The following is an 18,814-nucleotide window of genomic DNA, read 5'->3' as shown; positions in this document are numbered from 1 at the left end:
TGACTGGCGTTGTAGGGTAGGACAACCTAGAACCCTTCTCCTGTGATTTGGTCCATGTTGTAATGATTCAGATTCGACGTACCTATTTGTTTTTATACATTTTTCAAATCGCTTGCCTTGACCCAGGTGTTGAACGTCTCAGGCCAGTTTTTCCAATGCACCAGCATTTCTTTTTTACCCCTGACAACATGCTTGTCCAGAATTTCTTCAACTTGAAATGCTTTGTCTTTACCAACCTTGACTTTTTGCAACTCTGCTTCGTAAAACGAGCCTTGGATAGGTTCTCAGTCATAATCTTTCAGTTTGTATACAGGGTTTTGGCGAGGTATACGTTCGGTTACTGTGAACAATTCATCGGTATAACTGTTGATATTTTTTATCAAACACTCCTCCCAGTTTGGATATTCTCACCAAATCTCCCTCCTTAAAATTCATCTTTAATTTGTTTTTGTCACGTATGGGAAATGTTCCATACAGGTTTTCAAACACTCAAGACTTTTTCTGACGTCACCTACATAGGCGTCATTTTTATACTATTATGATAACTGTTATTGTAGCTGTCAAGCGATTCCTGTAAGACGTCCACGTACCAAGGCTGTTTGTAGCCGTAAAATCCCTCCACATTCGTGTTTTCAATGTACGGTTAAATCTTTCAATAACAGATGCTTTCAGTTCACTGGCAGTTTCAAAATAATTAAATCCTCGTTTCTTCATCAGCCCCTCAAAGGTTTTGTTAAAGAACTCTTTGCCCGCGTCCGTTTGTAACTTTTCAGGGATCCGGCTTTCTTTTAAAATAGAGTCAAACGCCTTAGAGACCTCGACCCCTGTTTTTGTCTTCAAAGCTCTGGCATAAGCCCGTTTTGAAAATACATCGATGACTGTGAGTAAATAATTGTACCCATCATTGTGTTCGGTCAAGGCTTGCTTATCGCAAAGGTCTGCCTGGAACTGATTTAGAGGTTGTGGTACAAACACTCTATTTCTGACAAAATGTATCCTGGCCGGTTTATGCAGAGTATACGAATCCTGCTCCGATAAAAAAATCTTTGACCCGTTCTACATTGACTTTTTTCCCCATTTCATCTTGCACGGCTCTGCGTAGTCGTTCCACTCCCCCAAAACTGACGGATGTGAGGGCTTATAATACACTTTTTTCATGACACGTTTTTCAGCCATGTTTCTGGCTGCCCTCTCTAGGGTTTTTTGAAAAACAAAAATGAGACACCAGCTTCTTTAAATCGTTTTATTGACTATAAACACACACAGCATTTCTCAAAGTACTGGAGGTTAACTTCAACACGTTGATTCCACCCATATGGTAAATATCATTGTGCAATGTTCTCAATTCATTCCAGGTATTCAGATACATGTTGTTTTGTACACAATAACTCATAATGTCTACAAATAAAGTGTAAAGAGTAAACAGATGAGACATTTTCATGCAAGAATCTTTACTCATCTCTTTTATGATTTTACAAAAGGTATCAGATACAGAGCATTTGTTTACTGTTAGCAATGTGACACTTACTAGCTGATCCCAATTTTCAACATTTCAGACAACATCCAAAATCTTTTCTAGTCTTGCGACTTTGTCTCTAAAGTAAAAACATTGTTATCCACAACATGGGTGACTCTGTTTTTAATCACCTGATCTAAAACATTGATTAACTGATTTACGATTACACGGTCTTCTACATGATTCAGAAGTTTTCTGCAATAATTACCCTTTTTTTTTGTCACTCAATTCCCTTCTCACAGTGTTCAGAAATAGGTCAGAAAGCACCCCGTCAGGTTTGTCCTCTTTCTTGGGAGAGGAGGGTGGTGAGGCGCTTAGAGTTGAGGATACCGAAGAAGAAGAGGGCCAGTCAGGGGAGGGAGATGGTGAAGGAGGAGGTAGAATCCAGTGAGGGGTGCCCGGCGGTGAAGGTGGGGTTGTCGTATCGAGGGTAGGGCTCCCAACGTGCGGTGGTGCTGCTGCTTCAGGAGCTGTATCAAGCTCCTGCTACGCTGTTGCAGGGTTCTCCTCTGGGATCGCATCCATGGGACTCCTCCTCCACGGGGTAGACTGACAGCGAGGTGGTGAAAATATCGTCGCATTCCCACCCTCCTCTCGGTGCTTGCGCCACCAGCTAGGTTCATGATGCATAGCAAAACGAGTTGGTCGTAGCGTAAAAGGGGTCTCGGCCTCGGGTGGTGCTGCTGCTGTAGGGTCTCAGCCTTGGATGGTGCTGCTGCTGCTGCAGGGGTCGCGATGGTATCTGGGCTCCCGGGTCGCAGGATACAAGGGAGAGACATGGCTTTTCTCAGAGTCGGAGATGATTCTGTGCTTTCTGGTTGCGGTGGAAGAGGAAGAGACATGCTTTTTTCTCAGTGTGTGAGTCTGAAGTTGCAGGGGTACCCATTTTAAGCGGAATGAATTACAGGGCGGAGTCAGAGGAGGAGGAGTTGGGGGTGATGTCTTCTGTAAACAGAGTCTTTTTTATCATCAGAATGTCTTTCGATGTCTGACTCAGTTTTTCTGCTTCTTCAATCATCATTTTCATCCACACCTTGAGGGGCAGTCGTAATGACGTCTGGAACACGCCGCATTCGGTATTGAAATATTCCAAGACAAATTCGTCCAAGTGTTCATCTCCTTCGACCACCTGACGGCTTGAACGGTAGAACCATCTGCCGGAACCCGAGCTTTTCGTCTCCCAAATGCTGCAGGTTACCATTTTTTTCGGGGCAAGCACTGGTGGAAATTCCTGTTTAACCAGCACAAGCATTTGCGTCTGTTTGTCTTTTGTCGCAGGTTCCTTTCCTTCATTTGCTCCAAGGGTTGCTCTGAGGTTGTTTGACACCAGCAGATTCAGCACAGACCAGTCCACTGATGTAAGCGTTGCTTTTGGAGTGAGGGGTCCAAACGTTTCTCCTTTCTCCAGCTGGTAAAAACAAAGTTCGTTGACTTCATAATTGAATGCATATCCCCACACACCTCCATTTTCTAAAAGCCATTCCTCATGAAGCGCGCTGGGGGGAGGTGTCTGGATCCGAGTCAATCAAAGGTCAAAGGTCACCATCCATCACCCGTCGATTAAAAAGTGGCAGAAAGTGTAGCATATCTCTCTCTCCTTTGGACTCAATCCTATCCCCGTGTGTATCTCCTCGCCTGTGTCCCCGTCGCCTGCCCTATAATCTCCAAGCTCCAGTGTGTGTTTCCTGTTCCGATCTCCAACCACAGTTTACAAAGGACGGTACGGCCTGTTTAACCTTTGTTAATAAAAACCATCTGTGTCTCCTCCTCGGTGTCTCCTGCCCTTTTGTCCGTAACATCAGCTAAGAACACAGGGTGATACTTTGATTTCTTTATTTTTGTGTGAAAGTTCAAGCTACCATTCCTAACAGTTGTTAAGTGTCAATGTCGGGTGAGTCAGCAGAAAAAGGCAGAAAGTTCACCTCAAGATAGATACGACTATGAATGGACAAATGTGCAGCTGAACAACTGTGTATCAGTTAAAGGTCAAGTGTTAGTCTCTAAGAGAAACAAATGTTCTGTGACATGAGTTTGTATGATTGAAATACAACTGATGATTTAATGAATGGCATTCAAATAGATTTTAGGAATAGGAATATTGCAATAAAACTCTGAAAGAGGTGCTTTTGTTGAATCCACCTTATTACAGAAATTTCTACAACAGAGTCCAAATGCTTATCACATCACATCCCTGAGTATCACTTCAAATGTAAAATATATAAAAAAACATAATATGGTATAAAAGCACTTAAATTCAATTCACTTTTATTTATATAGCGCCAGTTCATAACAGAAGTTATTGCACTTTTCCTATAGAGCAGGTCTAGACCGTACTCTATAATATTATTTACAGAGACCCAACAAATCCCACTAACATATCAGTATTTTTTGGACCATACAGAATACATCTTTGTTCACATTGTTTGACTTCAATTGTTCTCAATAATGTTTTCTAATGTAAACAATAGAAGAATAAAAAAAAAACCTCAACACCTTAGGTTCAGTTGGTGTTTACTGTTCGTCTGTGTACCAAAAGACCTGCCAATGAATTTGACAGCGATAGAATGTTTTAATCAGATGGTTTGAGTTTTGGTGGCAGGGCTACCCTTTGGTACATTACATTACATTAGATATGAGATTGTACCTTTAACAAACAACAATAAAAAAATAAACATGGCAGTGTTTGTGCATGGGAAACTGCTGAGGGATCAGTATCAAACCTGCGTGAGCATTACGCCCTCTCAGTGAAGCTGCTCGCTAGCATGTGAAAAGGAGCAGCTGGTGACTCCATGTGTATGTTAGAGAGAACATGACTGTCTACACCCTCGCAAGGCCACGAATGAGAGGTAGCAACAATGACGACTGGAGTGCAGAGAGAACTGACATGTCCAAATTGGGGGAAAAGGGTGAAAAATGCAAAGAAAAAAAGGAATACAAGTAAAAAGTGTGGACCATTTGGAAATGAAATGGTTCAGAGTCATTATGGCCTTTCTGCCTGCTTCTCTACTTGACCAGTAGTTAGCCTTAAACTGCACTACAGAAAGAACTGCCAGTTTTGTGTATTATTGAATCTTACAATCTTGCATTTTTTTTAAAACGTGGAAATTCAGTAACTGGGTTGAGATTATTCACTATTTTCCCAATACAAATCAACTTGTTTCAGGAAATCTTGAATCGAGTGTCACTTCTGTGATACCAATACAGCAATCTGACACTCATTTCTAGAAGGACCTGAAACAAGGGGAATTGCAACTGTAACAAGAGGAATTATCTCACAACAGAATTAACAAATGAACAGAATTAAGAAAATAAAATGCTTGTCTGAAAGGCCTGATCTCTCATCCAAATGTAAATCGCTACCAAAACTCAAAACAGGATTACAACCTGCTATCACTCTCAAACTGATTGACAGGTCTTTTTTTTTTATAAAAGAATCCACACTAGTCAATAAGAACAAATAGCTTCATCTTCTGACTGTGTAAAAACAATAACCTCTGGTGAAAGTACTTTCTGATGTCCAGATCCCAGATCAACATAAATCATAGAAGCTTCTGGAATCTTGTCACAGTCCAGATGAGACTCTGTGGGGAAGCTTGTCCATGTAGGCAAGCAGAGTAAGGTCCATCCGTCTCTCCTCACTTTGATGTCATGATCCAGAGCTCAGTGTTGACCAGTGGTTAGTTGGAATAAAAAGACACCTGGGAGCTCTGAGAACTCAATCGTACTCTACACGCTCCTCCAAATCTACCACATTCTCCTGAAGATGAAAGAAAAGGTTGGGTAAACAGAGGAAAATAAAGCCCAAAATATAATTTCATGTGTAAATTTCACTATCTGCTCATGTCTACAAGGCCCAAATGACCAAGCGAACTGTGCAGGATGCTTTGAGCATGTTAGGTAAAAATGTACATAAATTGGTCTGTAACCCTGGTACCAGGGCTGTGGGTTGATCAAGCATCTTATACTAGTAAAATGGGCGCAGAATGCCTCAACCACACCACCAACCCGCCCCCCAACTGCTCTAGGCAAAAACAATACAAAGTACTGGTAACAAATAGTAAGAATTCTTGGCACATTAATAATTAATATTAATATTAACATTAACATACACAGATACACATAATGCTTCTCAAACTAAAGATACAAAGATCCACATTTATCACAAGGGGGGCCAACTTACATATGTCTCTATACATTAATTATTCTTCTTAGGAATCAGAATGATCTCTTTCTGCCAGTGTAACTGTTGTAGTTTGAGGGTTTTTCATTTCCTGTTTTATTTTGTAGTATTCTCCTTCCCTTGTGTGTCTTGTGGTTTTACTTCCTGTCTTTGTTTGCTTTATCTCCAGTTTTGATTGCTGGCCCTTCCTTGATTGTTTGACTTATCTTCAAACACAGGAACCTTAGAAACAACTGTAAAACCGGATATATATTTTGACTGCTTTGCGCCTATCGACCTTCTTCAACTAACTTTGGCAATTAATACATCTAAGCCATCAACCTGTCTCTTAGACCGCATTCCAACTTGGTACACCCTATGACCTAAACTATTACTGTCAAAATAGTCTATTTATGTCGGCTACTCGCACGCGCGGAACAGAAATTCTAGAGCAGGCGTTTTACCTGGAACGTTTTGGCGGTGCACCAGTTGCTGTCTATCAGCTGTAGCATGCTAGTCGGCTTAGCCCGGTTAGCCAGGTCAAGCTCATGTAGTGTTGCTGCCTCCTAAGGGTAAATACAAATGAGATACCAGAGCTGGAGGATCCTCCTGTGACATTTTGATCAACTGTATGAGAGCATTACGGTTTCCCGGTTAGTTATGATGGGCGACTATGAGTGTCAAACTGTATACCGACATTGTTGAAGTGAAGTCAGGTACGTCTGAGGAAACACTTGTCATTTACGACGGCATCAACCGAAAGTGTTGATTAGCGGAACGAGACAAACAGACTGGAAGGCGAGTCACTGTAGATTCAGACCAAGCCAAATCAATAACTAATGATATAGGAGTATTTATCGCAGCAGATATGCGGCCATACTTGGTCGTAGAGAATACCGAATTTAAGCATATGGTCAAAGTGCCCGCTACACAAAGAGACCGCTACAATGTGTCTTCACATGTGTCTGTTGTGCTGCCCTGTATAAACCAGCACAAGCTGCAGCTGTTCAGGATTTATCAACAGTCTTACGATGGAGCATTACTGACATTTGTGTTGTTTATTTGTAATTTATTTTTTCTTATTGACAATATGCCAGTATTTGAGTGCATTAACTGTTACAGTAAGAATCATGGCCAGTGAGCCACTGTTTGTTTACATTTTTCAAAATAAATTACAAAAACAGATTTTTTTGTTTTCCTGCTGTACCAAAAACGTACCGAACCGTGACCCTAAAACAGAGGTACATACCGAACCGTGAAACTTGTGTACCATTACACCCCTAGTTGGTTTATCGTTTTTTCATTGTGCATGATCCTGCTAAATTACCGCAACCTTTCTTTCGTAGCTGGTTAGCTTAGTGTACCCGGAATCAAGGAAGTAGCCGGGTCAGACTGGTGTCATGGATTTCACTGACAGCAAAAAATAGGTGGAAATGGTAAATGAAACTAGTATGTCTGTTAAAAAGAGGAATTCAAAAGTGCTGTGGAAATGCACGTAGTGCTAAATTTACCCCCTACCCCCACCCCCTGCAGGCCAGGGTAATTATTTGACATTGATATTAGAATACTGCTGTCTATTTGAGAGATGTCTTTAATGGAATAATGGAAGTTAAAAATGTTTTTATTAAATCACTCACCCATCCTCCATGGCTCTTGACCCACGGGACAAAGGTCTCCATGTAGCACTCTGCATAGCCTTGCATGCGCTGGGTTCCTGTGGCTGTCACTATCCGCCGTGATAACTCCATGGTGACAGCCATGCGGTGCAGTGTTGGACTAGCTGTTGGCGGCAGGGCTGGGGTCTCAGATACCTGACTGCTGCCGAAAGTGTCTAGAAGCTTGGCAAATGATGCATAGGAAAGACGATCCAAGCTGGAGCGCAGGAAGGGGTTCGACTGGATCTGTAAAAGGATGTGCATTTAGCAATATAGGTAGTACTAGTGCTAGTTTACACATGCGCGCAGATGAACACACATGAGGTTACACTGTGTCTTGAACTCATCTGTCTATGTGTCTTGTTGCTGTTTCTACCGAGTTTTCGGTACATGCAATTTATTATGGTAGGTGGCATAACTGCTGAGCAATGAAACCAATTATGTCCAGAAAGCTGGACTCACTAATGTCCCATCTTTTTGTATAAAGCATCACAGAGCAGCTCATGTTGACTGCAGTTTACTGATGTTACTTCACAGAATTTGTGGGTCAAAAATCCCCTAAATTCAGAGTCTCTTCTCAGCACAAAGAGCTGCTAATATTTGACAAATGAATAATGCAGCTTTACACACCTTATGATGAACCACTACCTACCTTGGTGTTGATAGAATCTCCCTCAAAAGAGAGCACTTGAACAAGCTGCTGCACCACTGTCTCTTTCTCACACACTGCTAAAAGAAAGAAGCAGCAACTTTACACTCAGTGAAAGTTGGTCCTACAGCTCTTAGTTTACTTCACTCTTTAGGCTAGTTTCTGACTGAAAATAGCTGTGTTACAAAGCTCGCTCATTGGTGTCAACTTGTGGCTACAGGTACCAGTGAGTCGAAATACAAACCAGGTAGTCTAGTTTGGGTAATAGATCACAATAGAGTGTATTCTGGCCCCAGTAGTCATTTAGTTGAAAAAGACTGTTTCTGTTGTACTGGTGTATGGTGTAATGCCTTTTAAACGGCCACATGGCTGGCTCAGGTGAGTCCTGAACCCTCCCTTAGTTATGCTGCTATAGGCCTAAAAAGGAGGCCATGACACACAGGATTAACGAGCTTCGGTAATCTTATGTCTCCCGCATAAATACCAGCTGTGCACCGAGCGCTCTGCACTGGGAACCACAAAACCACGCAGACAGACAAAGGATTTAAGGTTCAGGAAAATACTAAACTGTCTGTTTGGTATCTGCTTGTGCTGGGGCCAGGGAATCTTTATTGCAAGATGTTGAGAGCTTCAAAGTAAAATCTAAACTGACTGACTAACTATGGCTTACATGAGTTACCTAACTTGTATTATGTTCTGTAAGTTGGTATAAACAACCTTGGCCTGTCAACAACACAGTCACTTCTTCAGTTGTGTGTGTGTGTGTGTGTGTGTGTGTGTGTGTGTGTGTGTGATTACCTGGTGAAGGCTGGGCTGTGGGTTTCTTTGTACTGGTGGACTTCTGGGCAATCTTTTCCAGCTTCTCCGCTACTTCATTATAGAACTCCGGAGGATGGTCTATACCAACATGAACCACAACAAGTATCTCAGATGAAAACCTTCATTAAACATTCAGCTTTTACCACTCTTCACTGTAGTCACATCATGAAGTATGCTCATATGCACACAAGAACACAGTTTACAACCAGGTGTAAATGGGAGGCACAAATTATTAAAGTGTGCAGATTCAAAGCAATGAAAAAATCCACATTAACATTTTAACTTTAGGCTGAGCAGCAGTTAATGAACAACTACAGCTAAAGCTAAAGCTGGTTTGTTTAGTTTTATAGTGTAATGGAGGAGCTTACTGGGAGAGACGATGGTTGGTGAAGGCTCTGGTTCTTTGTCGACTGACAATGTGTAAGGCCTCTGAGGATGAGATCCATGCCCCTCTTTGTCCTTCTCTTTCTCTAACTTTAACCTGAAGAACTTAGAGATCTTTTTTCTAATCTTCTTTTGGTTCAACTTCTTCTGCTGTTTCTTCTCATTGTCATCTTCTTCTGATGTAGAGGAGGGTGATATGACATCATCCTGTGGGAAAAGGTTCTTCTACTTAACATTAAGGGTGTGGTGATTCTGATGTGGGTGTGTTATGAATATTTTGCCTACAGAGATCAGCTTTGACTACTGCATTCCCACCACATTTACCAAATGGCAAACTAATCTCTTCCCAGTTATCTGGGAGACTGACAGTCCCTTTAATATCATACTGATATCACATAAGAAATATATACCATATACTGTAAGTATATATTAGATATACTAGATTAGATATATTAGACAGATAAGGTCATGAGGTATAAATACAATAATGATGGAGAGAAATATGAGTTATTGTAGTAGTTTAAAATGTTACACTAAATGTAAATACACCAAACTCCACCCTACCCTATAAGTTTGTATAGGGGTATGACTTTTATACCCCTATACAAACTTATAGGGTAGGGTGGACTTTTATACAGAGCTTGTAATGATAAAGAATTAGTACTCCAAGAAAATGTTTTTACCTCTAACACACAAATTGAACCAGCTGGCTGTGAAGGTTTCTTTAATCAAGTGTATCTTTATGTTACTGATAGATGGATGATGCAATCCAAATAAAGTCAGCTATTAATGCTGCAGGATTTTCATGCAGTCATATATTGTATCATAGTCCTGATCTATAACAAATTTCAGACTCATTTTGAACTTCAGGTGAATTGCAGGTCTGACATCAAACCTAATGAAATGGATTATAAAATAATAGCTACTTTCTTACTGACAGCACTTCACACTAGTTTGCTGTTTGCTCACCATTTTTCCTGCTCACATAAACATGGTGTCAATGTCCCAGTTCCAGTCATAAATATCAGACATGTTTAAAATAATCACACTGTATGTATTTAACACCAACTGACTCAGACTGCAACAGACTTGGTCCGGCTTGGTCAGATCAGTTTTCATGGCCAAATCACATTTATAATTGGTTCAAAATTGATTTATTTGATAATTTATAGACTGATTGATCTTTCTCTCAAATGATGTTATGTTAAATTGTGTACAATTATAATAACTGTTTTGGAGCCTAACCTGTAGTGGGGCTTTAAATGTGTGTAGAGTATGTACTGAGGGTGGAGCTGGAGGAAAGGCCTTGGGGTCATCCCCCCAGAGCATGAATGAGCTGAAGAAATGTTATGATTATCTGCTTATTGGGTTATGAGATAGCCTACAGGTTGACATTTTGGTGTTATACCCCATCAGACCAGACAGTGGCACAGCAAAACATGCTAGCTAGCTGGAAACATACTTGTGCTAGGCAGCCCCAATTAGCAAGCTGCTATGTCACTGCAGACCACATCTGTTTTGACAGGCAGTTTATTATACTCAGACAGATAAGGACTATATAAAAGTGTGATTAGTGTGACACAGCTAATATTATAGTTTCCTCTGTTTTGGACTCTCCAGCACTTTGTCCCTTCAAAAGTCAGCACTGTCTAGATGGTTTGCTGTTGGTCAACTGTAAAAGCCAGTAACAATTCATCAAAGCTGACCTCATTCTCACTGATTTACTACACCTCTGTGAGCCAATCCACTAATCACAGTAATTCCATTGAAATGAATTGCTTGTGCTGTGAAATGTAACTGTTATAAATGCTGGTTTGACCAGGTCTTTAGGGTGGTGAAAGGATTGGAACAGGTTCATGCTCTGGGGAGTGTAACTGTGTTCGGTAAATATCATGGCACTGCAGCCACAGTTTTGTATAAAGTAGAAATTCATGCACTGAAGAAAATGTCTGGGTTTCATTAAAACCATTAGTATACCAAGAAACCATGGAAATATGGTCAGTAGCTGACAAATATCTCGCTCTGGACCTGTCAGGAAGTGTTGGACTGACAGACAGATGGACCAACCTAACGACATCATCATCCCCCTAGGCTCCCCCACCACACCACAGGAGGACTTATAAGATCTTGTTTCCCCGTAAAGGCCACCCAACGATATATGCATGCCATGATTCTATCACATCTTTCTCATTGTGTTACTGTCTGGGGCCAGACCACCTAATCAGCAATGAAACCTATTGAGAATGACTTCTGGATGGGAGCCGAAACGTCTTGAATTTAAAAACATTGTCCAGATTACTACGACTGAAACCTTTTCTACAACTATACAAACAAGCTTTGAAAATATTGGATCAGAAGCCAGTAAAATGGCACCATTGAAAAAATCTGGAAAAGTAAACCTATTAAGCTCTGAGAATTTTCTGTCTCATTTATAAAATTGATTTATAAGTGGGTGAATGGCCATGCCCCAGAACTAGTCAGTCAACATTTAATAGCAAAGGAGCCACTATGAAGGGAGTAGTTAGTGGAGACTGCAAACTGGCAAAACGCAGAACATTCAGTGAGTCCTCTTTTGCAGTTAAAAGCCCACAGATTTGGAATACCTTGCCATCAGAAATAAAAACATTAACCGGTTTTTAAGGCTTTCAATACTAAAGCAAAACTATGGCTTAAACAAAAGCAAATATGTGAACACTGAGAAGCATGGGTTTATATAGCATACATACTTTCTTTCCCTTTGTTGTTCTTAATTGTTTTCAGTCATTGTTGTTTCAATTACTGTTTGTAGTGTTTGTCTTTTATTGTTTGTCTCTATGCTTGTAGTGTAGTGTTTTATTATGTGTTTTATCCTAAAAAGCCTGACCAGGGACAAGGACTGCAAATTACTATGGCTAGAAGTCCTATATACATTGCATCGGTTGCATTATATTTTAATGTAGCAATGTCTATATCTATCGTCCCTGTCAAATAGACAAAACTTTTAAAAAACTAGAAGGACAACAACGGCTGCTTATCTTAAAACAACAAGCAAAATGTGACTTGTCTTTATTGGGTGCCTAATACAAATAACACTTCCTTACTTCTGTTTGGTCTCTGAGGTGTGACAGTTTTGCTCTGCTGTCCCTATCCAATGAGCCTTTATGGTCTTTGGCAGGACGGCGTGTGGTGTTACGACGAGGCAGCTGCTTTATAAAGTCTTTGAATCCAGTCTTCTTCTCATCTGCTGAACTGACATCTTCCGCCTGAGAATTCCACACATCCTTTGCTTTTGGTTGTGGCTTGGAGCTAGCATGGGAAAGTATCAAAGTATGGTGAACAACAGGGCTGGTATAGGATAGGTATCCCATGATTCAACACTTCAATTCAAAATTGAAAGTAACAATCATTAAAATACATCATGAAAAAGAAATCAGATGAACTTACTTCCATATTGTCTTAAACAGATTTGTTCATAGACCATTAATGCATTCAAATTTCTAGCTCAACTGGAATGAAACTGTATTATCGAATTGTATTATCAGTGCTCCATTGCTTCTTACATCACAGTAAACAAACTTAACTCAGGGTCAACATCAGAGTTGATTGAACTCATTCTAATTGCTTGTTCTGTAACCAATAACTCTGACTCCTCCTGCTCTCTGTGATCTCCATCACTGTGTTAATGCAGCCGAATTCACCACAGTTTTTCTCATTTACATATTTTTCTGTTTCTGTTGTCAGACAACGTAACAAGGATGAAATTTGCAGCTCATAAATACTAAGCTGACCAGCAGTCATTACCAAACTGCTGAGCTGCAGATAAAATCATTATTTTATGATCACATCGTCAGACAAAATAAATGCACTGGGTGTGAAAATCCCAAACAAATGGAAAACACATATTATAATATAATATTCACATAATCAAAGAGTTTCAGTTATAAATTACAAATCTTGAAATAGTGATCACTCTACGCTGAGAAAGCTTTTGGTTGCCTCGAATGGAATTCATAAACTGCAAACCCTTCTACTCCCCCCATGAGTTTGTTTCATTCACTCTGGTCGGTGTTTACATTCCACCGCAGGCCATCGTGCAGGACGCACAGCGCATGCTCGCTGACCAGATACTGTGTGTGGACGGGGAAACCCGAACTCTTTAGTTATTATCCTTGGTGACTTTAACAAGGGAAATCTCAGCCATGAACTCCCTACAGAGTTTATTAAATGTCCGACCAGAGAGGAGAATATTCTGGATCACTTGCACTACAGTGAGCAGTGCCTATCATGCCGTCCCCTGCGCTGCACTGGGACACTCTGACCATGTCATGGTCCACCTGATTCCTGCATACAGGCAGAAATTAAAGCTCTGTAAACCTGTTGTGAGGACATCAAACAGCCTGGATGAGTTAACAGAGGCTGCGACGTCATACATCAGCCTCTGTGAGGACTGCTGTGTACCATCAAGCACCAGGGTGAATTATAACAACGACAAACCCTGGTTCACAGCTACACTCAGACAGCTAATGTTGGAAAAGGAAGAGGCGTTCAGGAGTGGAGACAGGGACAGGTAGATGGGAGGCGATGAGAGAAGCAAAACGACTATAGAGAGACTACAACACCAGTTCTCAGCCAACTACAAACCAAAAGCCCTCCACTCCATTAACGACTTGCGCCTGGCCAACCAACTGAATGAGTTCTACTGTCGCTTTGAGAGACAATGGGACAGTCGTGACACCATCCCCCGCGACCCCATGCAGAATGCAGCGCATCATGCAGCGCATCATGCAGCGCATCATTCGCTCCACAGAGAAGGTGATTGGCTGCAATCTACCTTCCCTCCAGGACCTGTACGCCTCCAGGACTCTGAGGCGAGCAGGAAAAATTGTGGCTGACCCCTCCCCCCTGGACAAAAACTGTCTCAGACACTCCCCTCTGGCAGGAGGCTGTGGTCCATCTGGACCAAAACCTCACGCCACAGAAACAGTTTCTTTCCGTCTGCAGCCAACAAGCCCAAACAGAAGCCCATAGAGGTGAGTTACTTTACCTGTACTTATTGTGATCTCTGTAGGCACCTCCTACTCTGCCAGGCCTCTCTTTCAGGGGGATGGAAAGGGTCCGATGGAGGAAAGCGTGGAGGACTAGATGAGTCTCAGCCTTGATCTCCACCAGAGAGATGGAAGAGATGGAGGAGACAGAGGAACAGCGGCCTGCAGACTCTGACATCACTAATATAAGGTGAAACAGACAGGCAGTTTACAAAAATGTATGTTCTTATTCTCAATGATTCTCAAAAGAGATAAAGCATGATAGGGCTGTTGTACTATCATTGGTTTTGCAGCATTTTAGAGATCCAGCCATGTTCTGAGTCCCAATACTACATCATGCAGTATATACTATATGCTTTCTTGTATGCTAACTGAAAACAAAGCATATACTATATATATGCTTCAATTTCAATTAAATTTTATTTATATACCGCCAATTCATAACATAACAATGTTAGCATACAAGAAATCTATGTACTTAGCCATTTTGTACAAACAGGAAAAAAGAAAAAAGACTTGCACAAGGCATGTTAGTCAAACAGCAACATTGCAAATTAAACTTCACAAACTAATTTTTCAGAGGTGTTCCTGGAGCGCTGTAAGGTAGAGCATGCAGAAAAGGTATTTTAAAAGCACTTTATTTAGTCAGGCATACTAATGCTTACAAACGTAATTCTATGTTTACTATAAATGAAAGATGAATTGATTATCAAAAAATATCAATAATTAACCAGTTATCTGTACAGGCAAAAATTCATTCAACTCAATTCAATTCAATTTATATAGCGCAAATTCATAACAGAAGTTATCTCATTGCACTTTTCCTATAGAGCAGATCTAGACCGTACTCTTTATGATATTATTTACAGAGACACAACAGATCCCACCATCAAACACTTGGCGACAGTGGCAAGGAAAAACTTCCTTTTAACAGGCAGAAACCTCGAGCAGAACCAGACTCAATGATGGGCGCCCATCTGCCGCTGCCGTGTTAGGTTTAGAGAGAGAGAGAGAGAGAGAGGAGAGGTTTAGAGAGAGGAGAGAGAGAGAGCTTATAAGAGAGAGAGAGAGAGAGAGAGAGAGAGAGAGAGAGGTTTAATTATCAGACAATGGTGGCATGGAATACGTTACCAGGATTTCTGGCTGCAGAAAGTAGTTAAACTTGTTTTAATAAAACATTAAGATTGAATATACACAAGAAATGGAGAAGCCAAATACTGTCCTGGTTTTGCTCCTAAAATATTGAAATATTGACACTGATGGAGAGAGATCCATCCTGATATATTTGTGATCAGAGGATATGTGTTGCTTTACTGATGACTTTAGTTCTCTAAGAGGTGATATAATGATGTTGAGCTATCTGTTGCACTATACAGATTTTTTGAATGATTGTGTTGTTTTGTCTCAGTGTTGTCATTAGTATTGTTGAGTCTTATGGTGAATATTGAAGTATTGTAAATGTATTATGTGGACCCCAGGAAGAGTGGCTTCTGTTACAATAGCTAATGAGGATCTAAACAAACAAACTCATCTATCAATGTTGGAAGCCAAAGTGTCCAAACTAGTAAAGGTGGGGAAAAGAGGTTGAATGGCTGCAAGGGGGTGAGTTGTGAAGTACCTCTCAGTGTTAATATGAAGGAATTAGTGGAGAATTTGAGGGTACAAAACAGTTAAGAGAAAAATGCTAAAGGAATGACAAGGGGAGTCTAGAAAAAGGAGACCGAAACCGTTTTGGTAGAGTTTGAGACAAATGTTCTCCCAAAGGAGCTGTACTTTGGATTTGTGAAATACAGTATAAGAGTGTACATACCAAAGCCTATGAGGTATTTTAATTGCCGGGAATTTGGGAAAGAGAAGATGTGCTAGGTGTGGTGGTGAACATGAGAATGGAAAGTGTGGAGAAGGAGTGTGACCAAAGTGCTGTAACTGTAGAGGTGAACACAGTGCTGCACAGCAGGGTTGTGAAGTAATGAAACGTGAGGCAGAGGTCCAACAGACCAAAGAGCGAAGGAAAAAGTCTCCTACACGGAGACAGTTAAAATGGCAAGGCAGGAAAAACATTGTAGGAGCACAGCCGTAATAAAGGACAATGGCAATGAATGTAGAGCGGGATGATCAAAGGAAGACGTAGCAAAGAAAAATAAGTTGGGGAGCTTTATCGCAGGAGTGATGAACGCAACATCTGAGGTTACGTCTAAAACTGAAAGGATTCAAATGATTGTTAGAGCAGCAATCTTGATATGATAGGTTTGCAATGGGAGGAAGTAAGAGACGATTTAAGTATACAGGCAAGCCAAGAGTCACCATGTGTTGGTTAATACTAATAACAGTTTGAATACTTCAGTGGAATATGAGACGTTTGATAGCCAACAGGCAGGATTTTAAACAATTTATAGACAGTAGCAGGGAGAAACCAGACATTTTGTGTTCAGGAATCATGGCTGAAACCCAACTTTTTGTTTTTTATCTTATGTATGGATATGTGACAATTAGGCAAGATAGGACAGATGGGGGAGGAGGGGGTTGTGTCACTTTTCTTGGACAAGGGACTCCCTATAGAGTACTGGATATAGGAAATAAACTAGAGTATGTGGCAGTAAGAACTGCACCTGTGTGTGTCCTACAAGCTGATACAGGAGAAATGCCACTGTGTTTACGCAGAAAACAGCTGCTAGTCAACCACTGGGTGAATCTGAGAGGTCACGGAGACCCAAAACAGTGCGACAGGCCTGCTGGGAAAGGGAGATAACACCAAAATCAAGTTTTGGCTGGACAGGAGATGCAGCAGCAGAGACTTGAATATATGAACTGGAGTTCTGTCCAACTGTGATATGGCCTATAATCCCCGTGTGGTTACTAGAAACTCAGTGCAGATAGTGAGTGCGTTTTATCAGACATGTAAATAGACAGACTGCAGGTTTTTACTGATGGATCCAAAGATAGTAGAGATATGCAAATTAACTTAACATTTCTTAGAAGATGTTTGGCCAGCTTCCTGCGGAGAACAGGACTGATGGGAAAATCCCTAGAAGATGGCAGTAATGCAGCACTAAAGATGCCAGCTGAAAAATCTCAACGAAGAAGAAGAAGAAGAAGAAGAAGAAGAAGAATAAGAAACGCGATGACGGCACCGGCCGGGAACAGAAGAATGCGCACCGGCCGGCCGGACAGACAGGACGGGAGGAAACCTCCTCTCAACCTCTCCAGCCACCAGGAAATGCTAATATGACTGTGCTGTCTTTGTTCAAAACACAACTGTAACAGCGAAACGCCTTTGCAACTCATTTCCTTTTTAAAAGTAACAGTACTGAGTCTCATTGTACTGAAAATGTAAACGAAGGCTACAATGAATCTCCGGCGTGACTCATGTAGGACAAAACTTTTCAGCCTTCACGGAGTGAGTTAATATAGAGTTCACTTAAACATTTCACTAACTTTAATGGGATATAAATAAAAGACAGACGGAGGTAAACTCCAATGAAACATATCTGCGTACCTCTATTTGCGTGTTTCGGCGAGATTCAACGAGATTTACGCTGTCTCCTTTCCAGTTTGTGTGCGCAGCTACACGGCACAGCGCGGTAACAGCGCGGGGCGGAGCCTCGTCTGCTGCGTCATAATGACCCTGTTAGTTGCTTTCACTGTATCCAGTGAAACAATTCTACCACGAGGATTAAGAGAAGAAATTCATTTCATAAATGACATCGTTTATCACATGCACAGGCCCAAAACGTTGATCAATCATGTCCATGTTTGTTTTTCATCCTTTTTTTAGATTTTCAGTTTTTCAAAACCTTTTTTATTTATCTGAAGGCAGCTAAATTTAAGTTTGAAAAACAAAACCTTTCTAAGCTTTTATGAATATGGTAAGTTCATGCTCAACAAACTAAGGCAGTAAATTCTTGAAAACGAACCCTAAAGTCTCAACCACCTCTGCCCCTCTTGCCTTTGTGACCTTCAGTGCCTGCTGCATTTTAAAATGTCTTGAAATCATTCAGTTGTTTCTTGGAAGCTCCTCTACGTTCTTGAAGAGCCCGTCCTCAGGCATGTGGAATTAAGGGAAGGTAAATCAAAACCTGTAATCTCCGCTACACGACATTCACACATTGTTACTACAGTGAATGTGCTACTGTGGGATTAGCCGCAGGTCTGGTCTAGTTTGTAGTATGCCCCACTAGATGTCCCTCTAGGCCTATTTGTCTTTTCTGTTGGCCTCATCAGCTGCAGCAATGGCTACCAGGCATTCCCAGGTAAGAAGCGCTGGCTGCTACGTTTCATGAAAATGCTGATCTAATCAAATCAAGTTTATTTGTCACATGCACAGTCATACACAGTATAACATGTAGTGAAGTTCTGAAACAATATCATAGGCTCCTCTTATTGAACATGGATTGCAGGACCCAGTTTTCCTGAACTTATCTGCGATATTCAGCCTGTGGACTTGTTTTCCTGAAAAGATCTTACACCTTTTTAAAAGGTCAAAGCAAGTCATTATTGCTTTGATGTCAAAAATTGGGGAAATCCGGATCCAGCTGGGAGAAGTGATTTGAGGCTGATTAAGATCAATTATGCCCTAAAATACCTCAAATATATATATAAATTATAGAT

General features: G+C 41.0%; 1 protein-coding gene across 5 annotated transcripts; it reads right to left on the bottom strand.

The window, feature by feature from the left end:
- Nucleotides 1–3,334: 3,334 nt before the first annotated feature.
- bcl2l12 (BCL2 like 12) lies at nt 3,335–17,857 on the bottom strand. Of its 5 annotated transcripts, none has more exons than XM_044182754.1 (8): nt 17,703–17,857; nt 14,206–14,386; nt 12,263–12,467; nt 9,167–9,389; nt 8,778–8,882; nt 7,983–8,059; nt 7,313–7,576; nt 3,335–5,273 (listed from the first exon to the last, which is right to left on the bottom strand). In XM_044182754.1, the coding sequence occupies exons 2-8, from the start codon at nt 14,382–14,384 to the stop codon at nt 5,232–5,234; spliced, it is 1,095 nt and encodes a 364-aa protein (XP_044038689.1). In that variant the 5' UTR covers nt 14,385–14,386; nt 17,703–17,857; the 3' UTR covers nt 3,335–5,231. The 5 variants fall into 5 exon arrangements, with proteins under 5 accessions (XP_044038689.1, XP_044038691.1, XP_044038692.1 ...); XM_044182756.1 differs by having other exon boundaries at nt 7,983–8,056; XM_044182757.1 differs by having other exon boundaries at nt 8,778–8,876.
- Between the last annotated feature and the right edge of the window lie 957 nt (nt 17,858–18,814).

Source organism: Siniperca chuatsi, linkage group LG21 (assembly GCF_020085105.1).
Source record: "Siniperca chuatsi isolate FFG_IHB_CAS linkage group LG21, ASM2008510v1, whole genome shotgun sequence".
NCBI classification, from domain to species: Eukaryota; Metazoa; Chordata; class Actinopteri; order Centrarchiformes; family Sinipercidae; genus Siniperca; species Siniperca chuatsi.
Note: the sequence above shows the minus strand (reverse complement) of the source record. Positions and strands in the feature narration are given on the sequence as shown.

Excerpts from the sequence above, each read along its gene's own strand:
- bcl2l12 (XM_044182754.1), bottom strand. The coding sequence starts at position 14,384 with ATGTCAGAGTCTGCAGGCCGCTGTTCCTCTGTCTCCTCCATCTCTTCC. Across the intron at positions 9,390-12,262 it reads ACCTCAGAGACCAAACAGAA|GATGATGTCATATCACCCTC; the intron begins GTAAGGAAGTGT and ends CTTTTCCCACAG. Across the intron at positions 7,577-7,982 it reads GAGATTCTATCAACACCAAG|ATCCAGTCGAACCCCTTCCT; the intron begins GTAGGTAGTGGT and ends ATCCTTTTACAG.